This window comes from Somniosus microcephalus, chromosome 3 (genome assembly GCF_052327205.1).
Source record: "Somniosus microcephalus isolate GS21.2 chromosome 3, FLI_Smic_1.0, whole genome shotgun sequence".
Classification (NCBI taxonomy): Eukaryota; Metazoa; Chordata; class Chondrichthyes; order Squaliformes; family Somniosidae; genus Somniosus; species Somniosus microcephalus.
In genome coordinates, this window is record NC_140989.1 from 305795803 (window position 1) to 305816793 (window position 20991).

The following is a 20991-nucleotide window of genomic DNA, read 5'->3' on the forward strand; positions in this document are numbered from 1 at the left end:
AATGTGATCCTTTTCTAAGAGATTCAATTTTTTTGAAGTGTGCAGCTGGATATTTTGTCCATGTCGTACACATTCCTGCTCTTTAACCTGCTGTCCCAGCTCCACAAACTATGGGGCTGTGAAGTTTTATGGGGAGATTTTCCATTTTATAGTTCTGGACGCACGTGAGGAGCACATATCACAAAATTGCATATCCCCAGCCAGTGATTTTCCATCCATTAACTTTAATGGAATAAGAATCACAGGCTCAGGGTGTGGAATTTCCCAATACACGCACTAGGTGATATGAAAAATCTTCCTTTTAGTTCCTCCAAATCAAGTGTTTAAAAAGTATCCTAACAGAGTTACAAAAAAAATCACAAATTCCATGTTTTAATAATGTATTAAAAATAGGAATAGTTGAAAAATAAAACTGTTGATAAGGTTGGTGTAAAGAACATAAGAAATAAGAGCAGGAGTAGGCCATACGGCCCCTCGAGCCGGCTCCGCCATTCAATAAGATCATGGCTGATCATTGACCTCAACTCCACTTTCCCGCCCGATCTCCATATCCCTTGATTCCCCTAGAGTCCAAAAACCTATCTATCTCAACCTTGAATATACTCAAAGACTCAGCATGCACAGCCCTCTGAGGGGCAGAGAATTCCGAAAATTCACAACCCTCTAAGTGAAGAAATTTCTCCTCATCTCGGTCTTAAATGGCCTACCCTTTATCCTGAGACTATGCCCCCTAGTTCTAGACACTCCAGCCAGGGGAAACAACCTCTCAGCATCTACCCTGTCAATCCCCTTCAGAATCTTGTATGTTTCAATGAGATCACCTCTCATTCTTCTAAACTCCAGAGAGTATAGGCCCATTCTACACAATCTCCCATCATAGGACAGCCCTCTCATCCCAGGAATCAATCTATTGAACCTTCGTTGCTCCGCCTCCAAGACAAGTATATCCTTCCTTAGATAAGGAGACCAAAGCTGTGCACAGTACTCTACATGTGGTCTCACCAAGGCCCTGTACAATTGTAGCAAGACTTCCTTACTCTTATACTCTTATACTCACAGCGCTCACCATTATTTCATGGAATTTGGACAGCAACTTCCAGCGACCGCACAGGCACAGTTAAAAGACTAAATCAGCAAGTTGCTGTCCAAGATGCCCTTCTCCTCTAAATGCTGCGAGATAATGGTATTTCGCTGAGAGACTCGCCATTGAAATACATGGAACGGTGTGAAATTGCTGTATTTACCTGATATATACGCACTAAACTCACCAGAAAAAGTTAGGGCATGTCCATTCCAGTGTAAGTACATTTTTAACGGCGTGATAAGCCTTAATTACTGCCAAACAACCTCTCTGGCATTGAAAATTAACTTTAATAAGTGTGGGGTCTCATTCCTTCAAATTTTAATTATTGTAAAATTTTAAATAATTTTTTTGTTTACCTTTTCTTTCTGTCTCTTTTTTCCTCTCTCTTAATCCAATCTTTCTTTCCCTCTCATTGTTACACATTCTGTACCTGATTTGACATTGAATTCACTATTCTAACTGGCACTTCCTGGTTCAGACTGTACTGTTCATTAGTAATTTTTCAATCTGATTGGTTAAGGAGATACAGAGTTGCTTGCCCTGTTCACACAGGTCTCAGATGCTCTGTTGAGGGCACTGCGCTGCGCTGTTTCGATGGGTGACTGACAGAAACTTCCAGTGCAAAAGCTCATAAAAAGTCTATGGGCAAGTGCAAGTGTAACAGCCACTGACCGCAAAATTCGACCCCATGGTTTCCGCCCTCTCAACCTCCAACTCGTGAGTGTAGAGGCACTTGAGGCATTCCACCCAGTGACTCAACAGGGACCCTTCCTACTAGATAACACGTGTCCTTTCCTACTGCCGAAAATATGACTGACAGCTATGCTTGGGATAAGAAGTAATAGTTGAGATGATAGGCATTAATAGGAGGTGGCAGAAACTTACTGTACAGTTAATTTTTCAGTTGATTTACGATATAAGCACACCTCAGAGTTACTTTGAACTGCTATCTGATATACTTTTTTTTACTTGTATCAGAAGAGCTTATTTAACTAAGGACAAAAAGAAATTGAAAACTAAAGGGCACACAGCTTTAAATTTGAACCATTCTCAGCCTGTATTGGTCCATGTGCCAACACTTTACTCTAGAGTAGTCAGCACTGGATCTTTACAGCGTGTTCCCTGGTAACAAAACTACAAAAATTCCCCAGTCCCCAGTGGATTTGCTAACAAACCTCAACTTCCCTATCAGCCATTTGCAGCATACTTAGCAAAATGGAGCCCTCTTAAGATTAGTTTACATTTGTCAGAGGGAAAACTGATCTTAAGCAGGATTTTATCTTTACGGATCTGTAATTTCCTTACCTTCATGAAAACGAACAAAAGGCTGGCACAAAGCCTAGCTTCCTTTCTGTTACCTGACATTACTGGCATATTTAGAAAATACTCTGTTGATGTATTTCAAGGGCAATATAATCATAAGTTAAAACAGGCTACTATAACTCATTGGTAGGGCCACATTTAGAACACTGTGTACAGTTTTGGACACTGTATATTTAAAAGGACATTGATGTATGAGGGAAAATTCTGAAAAAATATGATTTCATGACATAAACTTTTAAAAGGAGTTAAAAGGAGGCTGATAGAAGTAAGCTTGTTCTCTTTGGAGAAAAGGGCACAATGACAGATTTTAAAATGCTGAGAGGTGAAGATAATGTAAATGTAAGAAAAGTTAAATTGAGTGCAGTACGAGAAGATGAGAGTACAAAAGTAGCATGTCCAAACAAGACTAGGAATTATAAGTAAAAAACTTGCCTGCAGTGTAGTAGATAGATGAAATACATGCTGGTCAAAAGAAGTTAATGCTACATTAATTAACTCTTTGAAAAGGAGCTGGACTAATATTTAGTTAAGAATGAAATTGATTACAAGGCGAATATTTTCTGCTCTACTTTACCTGGAACCTTGGGATTGTCATCTATAGAATGCAGCTGGGCAAAGTTTGCTTATCTTAGTCAAGGCTACAGTGGAAGGGTTCATTTGGCTTCAATGTCCCTGAATTGGGGAGATGAACATTTAATCAAAGTCCTCTCTACTGATTGTAATCCAGTGAAACCTACTGAGAGAATACACTTGTGTGAGTGTTGGGTGTGTACAAGATATCTATGACTGTGACGGCCCCATGATTGAATAGCCTGCTGCTGCTCGCTATCAAGACCCACACAAAAAGATGGCCAATTTGGCACGGTACTGGCAGAACTGTATTCTAGCCTTAGTTAATCCTTTTGTGAGAGATTGGGTGGGGGAAAACTAAATCATTGTTATCATGCTGACCAGAGTAATTCTTGTCAGGGGGTTATCTTATTGAGGTCTCAGCTCTTCCACTACCAGAAACAGAGGAAAAATATCTTGCAATTAGAGATTTGCAATAAAAGAGTTGGTGATAATGGGACTATGCTGTATATAGTAATAAGCTCTTTGAGGTAGAGCCAGATCAGAACAAAGTCAAGGAGCAGCTTGGATCTACAACCCTTCAGTATATCGTCCCTTAATAACTTCACATAGGAGCTGTAAATCATTGCAGCTACCCTCATCCATTCTTGGATGATAAATGGGACTGAAATCAAAGGAATTTTCTATTGACTGTGCTCTCAAATCTCCATGTAGCTGTCTATTATTTGTCTGCTGCCAAATCAAGCCCACAGTTCCAGGGAGAAAATGGTTATTTGCTCTCCATTCAAAGCACTACAGTTACCCTCCCTGTGCTTATAGATATTTAGAAAGAGACTGTTTGGATTCCAATGCAAACTGAGGTTTTACCCTGCAGTCATAGTGACAAGAGTATGTTTCCCTTTGATAGAAGTCAGAGCATGATTCAGTTGCTAGCAGGGCACAACCTTCAAATTCAGCCAGACAAAGACAACACATGAACACAAAGAGCCATTTCAAGAGCTTGACAACTTAAATCAAACAAACCTCAAGAATGAGGGGATGACTGTGACAGGTCTTAGCTCCATAGCATTGCCATAGTGATAAGTACACACGGTAACGACAAAACATCCCAACATGGTTAGCTCTTATATCCCTTTAAAGCAATAGGACGTGTTAAAATCTTAAAAGCATCTATTCATTATGACAGTATGAAAATCACTTAGACATGAGTTATGCTCCCTTGCTGGCTGAGCTGGTTAAGGTAGTTATTAGCTGAGCCACAAAAACCAGGTCCCAATCCCAGTCTCTGCTAAGTTAGCTATAAGCCAAGGTGGTGGTAGGGAAAATACAATTGGACTCAATGGCCTTGTATTCATTGTGGGGAAATGACCACTATTGATTGCTGTCTAGTAATGCCTGCTGGAAGTGCACGAGTGTGGCTATTGGCTGAGCACAGGATCAAGCTCAGCTATTGAATAACCTACCAACACTCAAATATAAAGAATGGTAATTGAACAAAGTACTACAGGAGTCAACACCTTTAGGAGAGTAGGAAAGGAAATCAGAAAATTGGCAGATAAAGGAGCAAAAACAAACTCGAGTTATTAAGGGGCAAATAACGCAGTCTTGAATCAAGAGCAACAGGGTCACTGCTCCTAAAATGTTGCTTGCCCCGTAACCAGATGACTTGACCTCGTATGATAATGGGAGGCCGCTTCATTTAAACATTTTATGGCGCTCTCGGTGTGTAATGCATGGCATACTAGAAGCCCCACTTAGAATTGGGGACTAGAATATCAGGCACCAGCAGCAAAGCGATGCCATTTCCCCCCCCCCCTTCATAAAGCAGATCTTACTCGCCATACAGGATTTGGCAATTTGAAGGCCAAGTAAAATGGGCAGAAAAGAAGAGTGACTCTATACTAAGGAGCAGGCCACCAAGGAGCAAACCTTTTCTTCCCCAATGAGCTCATTCCAAACAGGTGCTTAGCATCTGGAACACCACTCAGGTGCTTCAGCTGCACTACGGGTAGGCTCCTTAATCAGAATAGAAGTCAAGACTATTGTGAGTCCAATGCACAGTTTATGTGCAGGCTTCTAGCTCGCTGCATGCTGAAATGACTGCATAGGGAAACGCTGAGTGCATTGGGCAAGTGAGGTCTCGGGGCCCAATAATCTGGGGATCAAGTCTGTGAAGTCAACAATTCAGATTTTTTTTACAGTAATTCTTGTATAAAATTATATATTGACCTGATCTCTTCCTAGTATTGCTAGGAAATTAGAAGGCTAATATTGTGTGTGTCCCGCCCCAACCCCCTCCAATGCCTGGTTAAGTCAGGCAGAAAATATGCTCCTCCTGCCATGACCTGAACTTACCTGTATTTCTCCTCTCGGGTCATTTCAATAGGTTCTGACATGTCTTCAGTGCAGGCCTACTCCTTAGAAAGGTCCCACACACAGAATCAGGGGAGGAAATCCAATTGCTGCTGCAGGCCTGAAAAAGTCATGACCACCAGCTGTCTGGATGCTGTCCAATGTAGGGTGACCATACGGCCCCGTTTTCCGGAGACAGTCCCCAGATTAGGTACTGCGTCCCCAGGCAAACAATGTCCCCGGAAAAGTCCCTGGTTCAGGAAACTCGTCCCCGAATAAAATGTTCAGTGATTAAATGTAAAATAGTTTCAGGCAATAAGAACGAACTCTGGCCTACAGATTTAGGAAAATAAATATAAAATTTCACCCCCATTAGTTACATCCAAAAACAGTACACTATAATTAGTTATCACAGGTGTGGTTGATGTTTCAACAACCTTGGTCGTGACATGCTGGGGCACCGCCCACCATGTCGTCAAACCGGGGTGACTTATGATTGATGGCGGAACTGACCAATCAAAGCAGGGGGAAAGTGAGCTGCATCTACATCATTAATAATTTAGACAAATAAAGTGCGGGCAGAGGCGAGATTATCCGGTGAAAGATGGAGGGCTCGTGGGTGGTGTACTTGTGAAAGAGCAGAGTAAGAATTCAGTAAAGAAAGCATGTCAAATTTAAGAAAGTAAGTTTATTTAACCAGTATCTTTAAGTACAGGGAACTCTTTCTTATCTGGCACCGACGGGACCGGGGTGGTGCCAGTTGATCAAAAAGTCCGGATTACAGAGGGGTATACTTACTAAGGTACGAGAGCCCCGTACACGGCCACAGGTGCAGGAGCCCCGGTTACACGGCACTTGTGCAGGAGTCCCGGTTACATGGCCATAGATCCAGGAGTCCCTGTTACACGGCCACAGGTGCAGGAACCCTGGTTTCACGGCCACAGATCCAGGAACCCCGGTTACATGGCCACTAATATAAAGTAAAACTTACCTGAACCTACTCCTGAATTTTTCCGGTTAAGAGAGATTTCCGGTTACTTGGATATGTTGTGTTCTTACTAATTGAGGTGCTTTATTCAACCCCTAGTTCTAAAGAACTCTGGTTCCAAAAATTTGTATTCATTTTCATAGATGCTGTTTGAGCTGTTTGTTTCTGTTTTAGTTTCAAACTTCTAGCATATGTAGATTTTTTTATCATATCTAATTAATCTTTACCACCCACAGATTCACTTTTTAGGCCATTTCGTCTTTGGTTTTAGCTTATGTGCAATGATACTGAAATAAACACCAGTAGTACATTAGTAGCCGACAGTTTAGTGGGAATGAGGTCAAGGGAGCCAGGAAGTGGATCTCATTCACATAAAACGAGCTGGAGGTAAGGGAGAAACTAGAGAAAGACACGGTTCAGGGCTAGGTCACAGGGAAGCCTTGGGAGAGGTTTGACTTGGTGGACAAGGGGATTGGGGGGTGTGGCAGAGGCAGATGAACAGATGATCATAATCTTCGTGACAAACAAGTCTGTGAGCTCCTTCCACATATTGTCGGTGAGAACATTGGAATTTCCATAATACATAGACTGGAGAAAATTCGGAAAGCAGTTTAAAAAAAACTCAGCTATAGGAGGGAAGGTGTGTTGAAGCAGGAGTGGAGATGGGCAATGTTACGGAGGTGGAAGTGGGCGGACTTTGTGATGGAGAGGATTTTGGAGTTGGAAGCTCAGTTCAGGGACGCTGCGCTGGCAAACCATTTGGTTCAACCTGAGATAGTGGCCAGGGAATGGAGAAAGAGTCGGTGGCCTTGGAACGGAGTTTATGGTGGGGCTGAAAACAATGGCTTAGGTGTTCCCAATGTTTAAGTGGAGGAATTTTTGGCTTATCCAGGATTGGATGTCAGACGAACAATCTGACAACACAAAGGCAGTGGAAGTGTTGAGAGAGGCAGTGGAGAGGTAGAGCTGGGTGTCAGTCAGTGTACAGAGAGCTTGGAACTAATTGGCGGATGCTGCTTGGTTGTACATTGTGGTCGTCAGTGTGTAAACCGTCAGAGACCCTGCCGTGTAATCTTTCATATCCTGGAACTAGCATACAGCAGAGCACCTGTTCCACAGATCCACATTATCACTGACTGCGTGATAGTTGATGGAGGTCAATCCCTATGCGTATTCCACCAAAAGAAGCAACAAAGTCGTCATGCCAGTTTTCTTGAAACACGGATATAGCACAGTAATCAGTAATAAATCTGTGAAAAATAAATGACTTGGGCAGTGATGTGAAGAAAGCAATTTTCTGAATAGGCCATATAGACAGTGGGTACAAAAAACTGACGTTCCTGAATGGTGTTATTATATTATTTATAAATGGTGTCTGAATGCGCTTCAATAGTGTGACGTCACATCCGCAGTAATTATATGCACATTTGTTTTCCATTTGTAGTGTATATGTGCCTCACTATGCTGCGCAACCTACACTTTCCATCCTGGCAATTTTGCTGTGCTCCCACCCTGTGTCTCCTATTTCTTATGTTCTTGTAGCCCAAGATCAGCCATGATCTTACTGAATGGCGGAGCAGGCTCGAGGGGCCAAGTGGTCTATTCCTGCTCCTATTTCTTATGTTCCCCAGATTCGGTTTAGAGAATATGGTCACCCTAGTCTAATGATAGTAGGCAGAAAGACTCCAGCCCTGAAGATTCTCCTGGGTTCTTGGGGAAAAAGGTTCCAGTTCTTTCTGGTCTCCATCTTCTTCCTGTTTGCACCTTCTCAGATCCCCTGATCTAAACTGGGCTGCACAAAATGGGTAACATCCTGTCCCTCTCAGTGCTCCTCCAAATGGGCAATAGCCTGGCGTACAGAGACCATAATGAAGCAGGACAAGCCGTTATATCACTTCCACCTTATTTAAATGGGATTTGAATATTTGCACTCTCTCCAGATATAACCATCCAGGGAACCCCTGGAAATCTTAGGGCAATGGAACGAGAATAGAGACCGAGGCCTAGAAATTCAGTGGCGTTTGCGCCCACTTAGCGCCTGAGGAGGTGTTTTGCGCCGGAAGTGTTGTTGCGCCTGAAATTCAGTTCTGGGCGAAATTCGGCGTTAGCCGGTAGCGCTGTGCCGGCACCGATGACGTCAGCGGTGTGCGCAGCACCCCGGTTCCAACGCGATGCCGGCCCGACGCCCAAATTCAGTTGCGGCTGCCTCTCCCGTAGCAGCCGCAAAGAGCGTTTGTAAAACGGGGCCTTGCAGCTCCGAGAGGCCGGGGCGTTAAGGTGGAGGTGCGGCCGGCCGCTTTCCCGGCGGCCGCCTGGCCGCACCTTCCTCCCCGGACTCCCACACCACCCCCCCCGCGGCATTGGTCTCTGACCCCCGCGAGCCCGGCACTTCTCCATGGTGCCGGGCTCATTTGCCGGGGGAATCCAGCGGCAATCTCACGGCTGCAGGCAGCTCCTCCTTAAGAGAAGGAGGAGGCCTGCAGTACCCCAGCCTGCCGCACCGCATCGGGTGGCGCTGCGGCAGCTGGACGCCTGAAATTGACTTTCAGCACCCCAAGCGGAGGCGGCCAAACCCTGCAATAGCGCCCGCCTCCGTCTTGGGGCGCTGCAACTGAATTTCAGGCGGGCGCTACGGGAATCCGGGCGTGCGCTAACTTTCGGGCGCTAAAGACCTGGCGCGGCGATAGCGAATTTCTAGGCCCGAGTGTCTTCACACCACTTCTTCCTCTGCTTTGTGCCTAAGAACTAAGGGTTTCTTGGGAGCAAATCAGAAGAAAATTGTCCCTTAGGTCTTCAAACATATAGTTTATCTTGTCATACATTTTGTGTGACACCACACCAAACTTTTTTTATTTTTCCTCACTTTTTCAACTCCTTTCTGTAGCACACCAAAAGGGGCCACATATAACTTCGGCCCCATGGAAACCATTTTAAAGGTGGCAGCTGGAGGGTTGGTGACAATAATGTCACTTTACAAAAGCAACCATGTTTTTCTCCATTCTTTAACAAAACTATTCCCGTAGCATGAACAGGGTGTTGCTACCAACTGGAGCGATAGTCTCTGAATATTGCTTTGGGATAAAAGACATTTTTGAAACGCTTTTGCAAATGGAATGTCACCAAAGATGTTATCACTTATGCTCCTGTTTCTCCAGCCAATTTGGCACAGCTTCAGTTCTTGACTGATCATGCAAATCTGCCTATGAAAACCTTCTAAAGACCATTAGTTGGGGTACCTCACAATGAGAGGGCAATGGTACATCAAAGATGCCGTACATTGGTGGAGATATGGGACAGTCCGTAGCCTGGATCACACCATTCTTCCAGCTGTGGAATGTTACATGATGGTGGAAGAGGATTCTACTGGGTAAAGAATTGAAAGATTGCGTTCTGGTGAAACACAAAAGCCTCAAATCTGTGTGGTGAATTGTGTCACATTTCCACCAATGGGAAATGAGTTGCACCCACTGAGAGCCTGGACACCTGTTGGTAACAGAATGGCACGGGTTGGTTCATTTTCATATCGATTGGAGCAGTCATTGGTGTAAATCATCGAATCATAGAAATTACAGCACAGGAGGCCATTCAGCCCATCGTGTCTGTGCCAGCCAAAAGAGCCATCCAGCCTAATCCCACTTTCCAGCTCTTGGTCCGTAGCCTTGTAGGTTACGGCACTTCAAGTGCATATCCAAGTGCTTTTTAAATGTGATGAGGGTTTCTGCCTCCACCACCCTTTCAGGCAGTGAGTTCCAGACCCCCACCACCCTCTGGATGAAAAAGGTTCTCCTCTAATCCTTCTACCAATTATTTTAAATCTATGCCCCCTGGTTATTGACCTCACTGCTAAGGGAAATAGGTCCTTCCTATCATTCTACCTAGGCCCCTCATAATTTTATACACATCAATCAAGTCTCCTCTCAGCCTCCTCTGTTCCAAAAAAAACAACCCCAGCCTATCCAATCTTTCCTCATAGCTAAAATTCTCCAGTCCTGGCAACATCCTCGTAAATCTCCTCTGTACTCTCTCTAGTACAATCACATCTTTCCTGTAATGTGATGGCCAGAACTGCACACAGTACTCTAGCTGTGGCCCAACTAGTGTTTTATACAGTTCAAGCATAACCTCCCTGCTCTTATATTCTATGCCTCAGCTAATAAAGGAAAGTATCCCTTATGCCTTCTTAACCACCTTATCTACCTGCCCTGCTACCTTCAGGGATTTGTGGACATGCACTCCAAGGTCCCACTGTTCCTATGCAATTCTCAGTATCCCACCATTTATTGTGTATTCTCTTGCCTTGTTAGCCCTCCACAAATGCATTACCTTACACTTCTCTGGATTGAATTCCATTTGCCACTTTTTTACCCACCTGACCAGTCCATTGGTATCTTCTTGCAGTCTACAGCTTTCTTCCTCACTACCAATCACACGCCCAATTTTTGTATCATCTGCAAACTTCTTAATCATGCCCCCTACACTGAAGTCTAAATCATCGATATATATCACAAAAAGCAAGGGACCCAGTACTGAGTCCTGCGGAACCCCACTAGAAACAGCCTTCCAGTCACAAAAACACCCGTCAACCATTACCCTTTGCTTCTTGCCACTAAGCCAATTTTAGATCCAATTTGCCACTTTCCCTTGGATCCCATTGGCTTTTACTTTTCTGACCAGTCTGCCACGTGGAACCTTGTCAAAAGCCTTGCTAAAATCCATGTAGACTACATCAAACGCGCTTCCCTCATCGACCCTCCTTGTAACCTCCTCAAAAAATTCAATCAAGTTCATCAGACACGACCTTTCCTTAACAAATCCATGCTGACTGACCTTGATTCATCCGTGCCTTTCTAAAAGATGATTAATACTGTCCCTCCGAATTTTTTCCAATAATTGGCCCACCACCATCGAGGTTAGGCTGACTGGCCTGTAATTACTCGGTCTATCACTTTCTCCCTTTTTAAACAATGGTACAGTCCTCCGGCACCACACCTGTAGCCAGAGAGGATTGGAAAATTATGGTCAGAACCTCCGCTATTTTCTCCCTTGCTTCTCTTAACAGCCTGGGATACATTTCATCCGGGCCTCACAATTTATCTACTTTCAAAGATGCTAAACCCCCTAATATTTCCTCTCTTGCTATCTTTATCTCATATAATATTTCACACTCCTCCTCCTTAACTACAATGTCTGCATTGTTCCTCTTTTTGTGAAGACAGACGCAAAGTATTCATTAAGAACCATACCTTCGTCTTCTGCCTCCACTCGCAGGTTACCTTTTAGGTCTCTAATAGGCCCTACTCTTTCTTTATTTATCCTCTTGCTCTTTATGTAATTATAAAACATCTTTGGGTTTTCCTTGATTTTACTTGCCAATATTTTTTCATGTCCTCTCTTTGCTTTTCTAATTTCCTTTTCAATTTCACTCCTGCACTTTCTATACTCCTCTAGACTTTCTGCAGTATTAAGCTCTCGGTATCTGACATAAGTTTCCCTTTTTTGACTTATTCTACCCTGTATACCCCTTGACATCCAGGGGGCTCTAGATTTGGGAATCCTACCTTTTTTCTTGGTGGGAACATATTTGCTCTGAACCCTCACTATCTCCTACTTGAATGCCTCCCACTGCTCTGACACTGATTTACCTACAAGTAGCTGTTTCCAGTCCACTTTTGCTAAATCACATATCAGCTTAGTAAAACTGGCCTTTCCCCGATTGAGCACTTTTACTCTTGGTCCACCTTTGTCCTTTTCCATAACTACGCTAATTCTAACTGAATTATGATCACTACCACCAAAATGATCTCCCACTGATACCCCTTACACCTGCCCAGCTTCATTCCCTAAAACCAAGACCAGAACCGCCCTCTCTCTTGTTGGGTTTGCTACGTACTGGCTATAAAAATTCTCCTGAATACATTTTAAGAATTCTGCACTCTCTATACCTTTTACAATGAAATGGGGGTAATGTGCTGGGGTATTTGGAAATTACATTGGAGCCTTTAAAAAGTTCTGGCTGAAGATAGCAGTAGCAGCCTGGGGGAGCAGCAGGTAAGGAGAAAAGTGCATGGCTCAGTGAGTTGACTGTCAGCTCGCTTGACTGGATGTCTTATGACTGTTTTGGTGCCACTTTAGAAGAATGTCACAGCATTACATGGCAGAGGCAAACAAAGAACGCAGCAGGGCATGACTCAGAGACTGAGAAGACAATGTCGCAAATCCACCAAATCTGACCTGCTGGATGAAATAGAACAGAGGAGAAACAGAGTGCTGGAAATCTGCCAAAAATATCACTCGTAGTGGGAGGTGGAAATGGCACTGATTTCCAGCTCTCTCACCCTGGGGACTGCAGACCAGTGCCAGAGAAAACTCAATGACCTGACCAGGGCAGGCAAGGGAGCACACCTCTTTTCTTCCTTGGGCACCCTGGACACCAGCACACTCTTCACCCTCAAAAAGTAACAGCTGTATAACTAACCCTTCACAATGCACTCTCGTTAAGGGGTTCTGACCCAGGATCTTACAGCAAGGCCACCCATTTTCCCCATAGCAATTACTTATATGCACAACGCTAAAACCTCTTCCACTTAACAGCGTGATGCAACTACACCTCTTGATTCAGCTCTCCCATTCCACTTAGCACACACTCCTGAATTGCTAGCCTTCACATAATTTACTCAATCTTGTTGCAGGGGAAGTGGTGCACAATGGCCATGAGAGGCAGGCCACTAGAGGGGGCATCTGCAATCTGAAACACCTGACACTCGAAGAGGAGCAGGCCATGGAACTCACGGGGAAGCACTCTGCTCTTGGACGATGGCAAGGTCGGGACCGTAATACTAGTGCCAGGTTAGTGACTGAACACCAACACAGTTGCCCCTGTAAAGCATCACACAAACTCAAACATCCATCCCTTTCTCAGTCTCCTTAATCCCAAGTGGGGTAATGCTCATTCATTTTTATCTTGTACCCTGCTTTTCGCAGACCAAAGAAAGAAAAAGAAAGAGACCTTCTGCCGCAGGTTGTATCACTTTGTTCTTCACTCCTGTGCATCAGGTCAGATATTGGCACCCAGGAAGACTTAGATAGTGTTAGTAAGGAAGTAACACTGGATGATTGACAGAACATGAGTTAGCCAGAGGAGTGGGTTAGGATGTATCACCCTCCCAACAGGGGCTGAAGAGAAGGCTTCCTATATCTTTGGAGCCATGGGAGCCAGAACTCATGGGTACTCACCTGAACTGAAGGACATCTGAGAAGCAGCATGCTTATGTGTAGTGCAGGCCCGGAGGTCAGTTTCCAAGGATTTCCGTCGACCGGCAGGTGTGACTCTTGAGTCTACGGTTCTCATTTGTGGCAACATCGGGGAAGCTTTTACTTCGATGCAGGCACCAATGGAGCGTGTGGCTGCTTCATTGGAATCTGCAGCCTACCCCCCACCTAAAGAGAGGCCCGGGACCAGTTGGTGCTTCCACCTCCACAGAAGCATAGACCGCAGGTCTGGTGGCAGAAAACTGGCATAAACAGCTTCCGCCCCTTTTCTCTACCAAAAAATGACTTGCCCTGGTTATACACTGAAACTGTACTGCAAACAGCACAGAATTGTACAATACACTTACAGTTCAAATGGCTGTCCCGCAGGGGTGTGCTCAACTTCATAGCCTGCTTGTCTTAAGACATCAATCACAGTGTTGTTCCCAAGGAAATGACCTGCAATAGAAGATACAGTTTTGTTTATACCGTACTGCTAGAGTCACCAACACGCCTCATCACACAAGATCAATTTCTGTTCCCTGATAACATAAAAAGTTTTCACAGTTTGCATCGATCAGAGATACATTATTACTAAAGTATTATCATTATGTCTGGCAGCATTTCAAAATGCTACTGTAGGAATGCTTTGTCTGTTTATATTGAGTTATGAGTGTTGAAAGCAATAAGAGAATACGCTTCCACATTCAAAGCTAAACATGTCAATGTGCAGAACCACTTTCATGATGTCGAAGGATTACAGTAATGTCAGGTCACAGGTAGGGCTAGTGGAAGCTCCTTGCTTACTAGGAACTCATAAAATCCACAATAGATGTAGAGATTATTTCATACTCAGTACTGTGTCTTAGGTTGGTTTGAAGCTGTTTTGGTTTTGCAATAACTCTAAACTTGTATAGTATAAATCAGGTGCTAAGGCTCTGAAATGAAGTGGAGTGAGACTCCCTCTCCAAGGAGTAAACTTCGATTTTCTCTGGTGTTAGTTCACACCCTAGCATTTGCACTATAACTTACAGCATTGGTATGAAGCAAAACCATGATGCTACATTTGCTGTGTAAATGTACCCGTAATCAGATTTACAATTCAGAAACAGCAGAATTTTAAAAATACAATTATAACACTTATGTTTCTACAATGTAACAGTGGTCGCTCTAGAATTTCCTTGAAAAGAGTTACAGTGCTGTTGACGCTTAAAAAATGTGTTTCATCCATCAGTGGCCTCGAGAGTTTTCTGGGTCTGCTCATTTGCATTCCCATTGGTGCAGGCATTGGTGTAAACCTATATAAGCAGTTGAACTATCTGGAAACTTTAGTGCAGCCTTTAAAAAGACAGTTCAGCTTGCACCCTTTAGCAGCAGACTAGGGGACAAACAGGTAAGAGAGAAAGAGTGTTTGGCTCTTTCACTTCACTCTCTAATAACTTCACTGCATGTCTTAGCAATATTTTTATTACACTTGTACAGAATTATGACCTGTACCCAAAGGGCAGCAGGAGACTATCTGTATCCAAAGGGCAGCAGGGCACAGCAACAAGCCAGAGATGAAGAATGCACAACTTCACTTATTCAGACCTCCAAACTTACCTGGAACAAACTTGAATTTATTTAGCGCCTTTCACAACCTCAGGACATCCCAAAGTGCTTTACAACCAACAAAGTCATTTCTTGAAGTGTAGTCAGTGTTACAATGTAGGACAACGTGGCAGCCATTTTGCGCACAGCATAGTCCCACAAACAGCAATGTGATAATGACCAGATAATTTGTTTTAGTGATGTTGGTTGAGGGATAAATATTGGCCAGGACACCGGGAGAACTCCCCTGCTCTTCTTCGAACAGTGTCATGGGATTTCTTACGCCCACCTAAGAGAGCAGACGGGACCACGGTTTAACATCTCATCTAAAAGGTGGCACCTCTGACAGTGCAGCATTCCCTCAGTACTGCACTGAAGTGTCAGTCTGGATTATGTGCTGAAGTCTCTGGAGTATGACTTGAACCAATGATTTCCTGACTCAGAGGTGAGAGTGCTACTAACTGAGCACAGGCTGACACCTGGAGCCTATTGAATGCAAATCAAACAGATTTCTGGGTGTGGGTGTCACCATCACCCAGATATATCACTCGTGCCACCTGGCGGGAGCTGGCACTGGCGCTGATTGCCAAGTCCCTCACTCCCAGGACAATGCCACAAGAAGTTTCACATCCATAACAGGGCAGGCAAGGTAACACACTGCACACTTCCCCCTTTTCTTTTTTGCCCACCCGGAGCACCAGCTCACTCTTCACCCTCATAAAGCAACACTTAACTAACCCTTCATAATGCTCTCTGGTTAATGGTGGCTCCAACTCGGCATCTTGCCCTATTGCCTACTCAGCTCACCTCACAGCAATTACTTACATGCACAACCCTAAAACAAAGCCCTTCCTCCATGTTAAAATAATAATAATAATAATTCAACTTTATTGTCATTGCACAAGTACATGAAAAACAAAATGTGATCTTGCAAGCTCCCATGACTGGGAAAAGCAAAGCCGCTGCGTGCCGCCATTCCATTTCCACCATTCCTCCTGTCTGACAATCTTCAACCCAACGCCTGGGCCTGCTCACCAGCCGCTCCTCCTTCCGTGACCTTCTCAACAACCGCCCCTCCACGGAGCTCCTTCTGTGACCTTTTGCACCTGGTCTTCCCTGATGGTCACCCCTCCAAGTACTAACCAGGCCTGGCTCTGCTTAGCTTCACAAGCCTTGCCAGTGACCTTGTCCCTAGTCCCAAGAACATCTCTTACTTCACTGCTCCCCTACCACTTGGCACATACCTCTACTGCTAACTTTGCCCTCATTCATTCTACCTTCTTGCAAGACAAATTGGCACAGAATGTCTGGCACAGGCAGGGCATCGGAGAGGGGTTCCCCAATCTTACATATCTCACCCCCTTCAAGGAGGCCATGGAACTCATTGGGAGGCTTTCAGCTCTTTCTGTAGGAGATGGCAAGATCAGTGGCATCTTGTTGGCATCAAGTTACTGACTGAACACCTACACTGTCGCTCTGGCATGACTGCTAAGCACCCAACAAACACAACTTCTCCCCCCCACCCCGCCCCCGTTCTGTCACCTTAATCTGAAGGGGATAATGATTATCCATTCTTAACTTCTATCCTCCTTTCCTGTAGATCCACCACAGCAACGGGTGGCACAGGAGGAAGATGATGATGGTGAAGAGGATGATGAGGGCACAGCTACCCAGGAGCTACAGTTGCGTGATACTGCCACCTCTCAGGACATCAGCACATGCCAGGCCTCCAGCCATCCCCCTTGTAGCACTACACCAGTGGAATGGAGGAGTGCGACAGCAAACTGACATGAGATGAGGGACATCTCCGTCCCATCAGCCTTTTGGATAGCATGAGCAGCCAACTAGCTCCTGTAATTCTGGGCTTCAGATGGCACCTAAAAGAAACAGGAGATTTAGTACCCATAGGGAATGCCATTCCTGCTACTGAAAGGCCCTGACTGTGGATAAGGGGTTCGGGGGGGTCTGAAAACCGGCTGGTGAGCTGAGACTTTGAGAAACATCTGCAAGTGCAAAAAAAATGTACCAACAGAAATCTGAATTTAAAGATCTCAGCCTCTTCTGTTTCAGGAACTCTTCACTTTCACCTTGAACAGCTGCTGCTCCTCATGGAATTCAGTGTAACTTTCCTCGGGGGCATTAGCGGTCCAAACCCAGGAAACTCGGAGCTGCTCCACCACAGATTCTCCCTTTGACATTTCAAATGAGGCCTGTGGTGACTCGGTAGGTGGATGGCAGGTGAGCTGCTGAGTCCCGAGGATACTTGGGGGAAGCCCTTTAAAAGGCAGAATAGTTTTTTTTCCCCTACACTGTTCCTGTACATTTAGTGCACTGGAAATGGAGAGAAAATTCACTCAGTAGATCTCAAAAGTCTAGTTGAGTCAAACATGCTCAGAACAATTATAATATCTTCATCTTATGCCAAAATGGATTTAGATGAATTGAGTATCTCAGGCCTTATGACAAAAAACCTTTTGGATTAGATACCGTACATGATTCAGTAATAAGATATATTTCTATAAAGGAATGATTTAGCTGGGACCACTGTTTTAAACACTAATAAAAATCCTGTAGGATTGCTGGTCTGTGTTAGGTTCCTATTTCTGGTTATTAAACAGTGAGTCTTGCTGCAGTGAATCTACATATAGATTGGGCCAACCAAATTAGTAACAATACTGTGGAGGAGGAATTCCTGGAGTGTTTACGGGATGGTTTCCTGGACCAATATGTCGAGGAACCAACCAGAGATCAGGCCATCTTAGACTGGGTATTATGTAACGAGAAAGGATTAATTAGCAATCTTGTTGTACGAGGCCCCTTGGGTCAGAGCGATCATAATATGATCGAATTCTTCATTAAGATGGAGAATGAAGTAGTTGACTTGGAGACTAGGGTCCTCAATTTAAATAAAGGAAACTACGATGGTCTGAGGAGCATGTTGGGTAGGATTGATTGGGGAATGGCACTCAAAGGGTTGACGGTGGATAGGCAATGGCAAACATTCAAAGACCGAATGGATGAGCTACAGAATTTGTTCATCCCAGTTTGGCATAAAAATAAAACAAAAAAGGTGACCCAACCGTGGCTAACAAGGGAAATTAGGGATAGCATAAGGTCCAAGGAGGGGTCATATAAATTGGCCAGAAAAAGCAATAATCCTGAGGATTGGGAGCAGTTTAGGATTCAACAAAGGAGGACAAAGGGATTAATTAAGAAAGGGAAAATAGAATATGAGAGTAAGCTTGCAGGTAACATAAAAACTGACTGTAAAAGCTTTTATAGATATGTGAAGAGAAAAAGATTGGTGAAGTCAAGCATAGGTCCCTTGCAGTCAGAATCGGAGGAATTTATAATGGGGAACAAAGAAATGGCAGCCCAACTAAATACATATTTTGGTTCTGTCTTCACAAAGGAGGACACAAATAACCCCCCAGAGATGCCGGGGAACATAGGGTCTGATGAAAGGGTGGAACTGAAAGAAATAAGTATTTGTAGGGAAATGGTGTTCGGAAAATTGATGGGACTGAAGGCCGATAAATCCCCAGGGCCTGATAATCTACATCCCAGGGTACTTAAGGAAGTGGCCCTAGAAATAGTAGATGCATTGCTGGTCATCTTCCAGAACTCGATAGACTCTGGAACGGTACCCATGGATTGGCAGGTAGCTAATGTTACCCCACTAATCAAAAAAGGTGGTAGAGAAAAGGCGGGGAATTATAGACCGGTAAGCTTGACATCGGTAGTGGGGATAATGCTAGAGTCCATTATAAAAGATGTAATAGCAGAGCACCTGGAAAGCAGTGACTGGATCGGACAAAGTCAACATGGATTTACAAAAGGTAAATCATGCTTGACTAATCTACTGGAATTTTTTGAGGATGTAACTGGTAAAATAGATAAGGGAGAACCAGTGGATGTGGTGTATTTGGACTTTCAGAAGGCTTTCGATAAGGTCCCGCATAAGAGATTAGCGTGCAAAATTAAGGCACATGGGATTGGGGGCAAGGTATTGACTTGGATAGAGAACTGGTTGGCGGACAGAAAGCAAAGAGTTGGAATAAACGGGTCGTTTTCCGAGTGGCAGGCAGTGACTAGTGGGGTACCGCAAGGATCGGTCCTAGGACCCCAGCTGTTCACAATATATATTAATGATCTGGACGAGGGAATTGGATCTCCAAATTTGCAGATGACACAAAGCTGGGTGGGAGGGTATGCTGTGAGAAGGATGTCGTGAAACTCCAGTACAATTTGGACAGGTTGGGTGATTGGGCAGAAACATGGCAAATGCACTATAATGTGGATAAATGTGAGGTTATCCACTTTGGTGGCAAAAACAGGAAGGCAGATTATTATTTGAATGGTAATAGATTGGGAGAAGGGGAAGTGCAAAGAGACCTGGGTGTTCTTGTGCACCAGTCGCTGAAGGTAAGCATGCAGGTGCAGCAGGCGGTTAAGAAGGCAAATGGTATGTTGGCCTTCGTAGCAAGAGGGTTCGAGTACAAGAACAAGGATGTCTTGCTGCAGTTGTACAGGGCCTTGGTGAGACCACACCTTGAGTATTGTGTGCAGTTTTGGTCGCCTTACCTGAGGAAGGACATTCTTGCCATGGAAGGAGTGCAGCGAAGATTCACCAGGCTGATACCTGGGATGGCAGGAATGATGTATGAGGAGAGATTGTGTTGATTGGGCTTATACTCACTGGAGTTTAGAAGATTGAGAGGGGATCTCATCGAAACCTATAAAATTCTGTCAGGCCTGGACAGACTAGATGCAGGAAGGATGTTTCTGATGGCCGGGGAGTCCAGAACCAGGGGTCATAGTCTAAGAATAAGGGGTAAGCCATTTAGGACTGAAATGAGGAGGAATTTCTTCACCCAGAGAGTGGTGAACCTGTGGAATTCTCTGCCACAGAGGGCGGTGGAGGCCAGTTCATTAAGTATATTCAAGAAAGAGTTGGATATATTTCTTAAGGCTAAAGGGGTCAAGGGATATGGGGAGAAGGCAGGGACAGGGTACTGAATTTGGATGATCAGCCATGATCTCATTGAATGGCGGAGCAGGCTCAAAGGGCCGAATGGCCTACTCCTGCTACTATCTTCTATGTTTCTATGTGAGCGTGTGTGGGTGGTGGGTGAGGACAGGATTCAGCTCAATGGCGGTGCCCACCATAAGTTAAATATTCTGACAACACTCACTGCCTAGGCTCACACATGAAGAATAGCTACTCATGCCAGGTACCAGCAGGTTGCCACTACCTACACAGTTATACATCAGCACCTTCAGGAGAAGAGGAGGGAGAATTGGAGGCAAAAATAATTGGAGCTGTGCAAACATACCCAAATCAATGGGACTTGTGGGACCTGCAAGAACTGTGCCTTCAGTAGAATCTGGGAACATTACAACAGCTCCTGAAGCATATCATTATATAGGAAACTCTAGATTTACCGGCACCTAAATAACCGGAAATCTCTATTAACCGGCAAAATTCAGGAGTAGGTTCAGGTAAGTTTTACTTCATATAAGTGGCCGTTCCTGGATCTGTGGCCGTGTAGCTGGGGTTCCTGCACCTGTTGCTATGCAACAGGGACGCCTGGATCTGTGGCCGTGTACGGGGCTCTCGTACCTTTTACTATACCTCTCTGTAATCCGAACTTTTTGATAAACCGGCACCACGCCGGTCCTGTCGGTGCCGGATAAAAAAGAGTTTCCTGTACTTTAAAATTCAAATGATCAGCTGCTGATATGGGCTGGCCCTATGCAGAATGCAGATTGAGCCTCAGCTCTGACACAGCAGAAAGGGATGTAATTATGGTCAACTGAATCTACATCTGAAAAT

General features: G+C 44.5%; 1 protein-coding gene across 1 annotated transcript in view; it reads right to left on the minus strand.

Moving 5' to 3' along the window:
• The window catches only part of trabd2b (TraB domain containing 2B), a 539596-nt gene that overhangs the window by 85282 nt on the left and 433323 nt on the right, over window positions 1-20991 (minus strand). The window contains exon 5 of the mRNA XM_085982884.1: window positions 13934-14024. Within this exon, the coding sequence (XP_085839010.1) occupies window positions 13934-14024 (91 nt within the window). The remainder of the gene's footprint in view (window positions 1-13933; window positions 14025-20991) is intronic.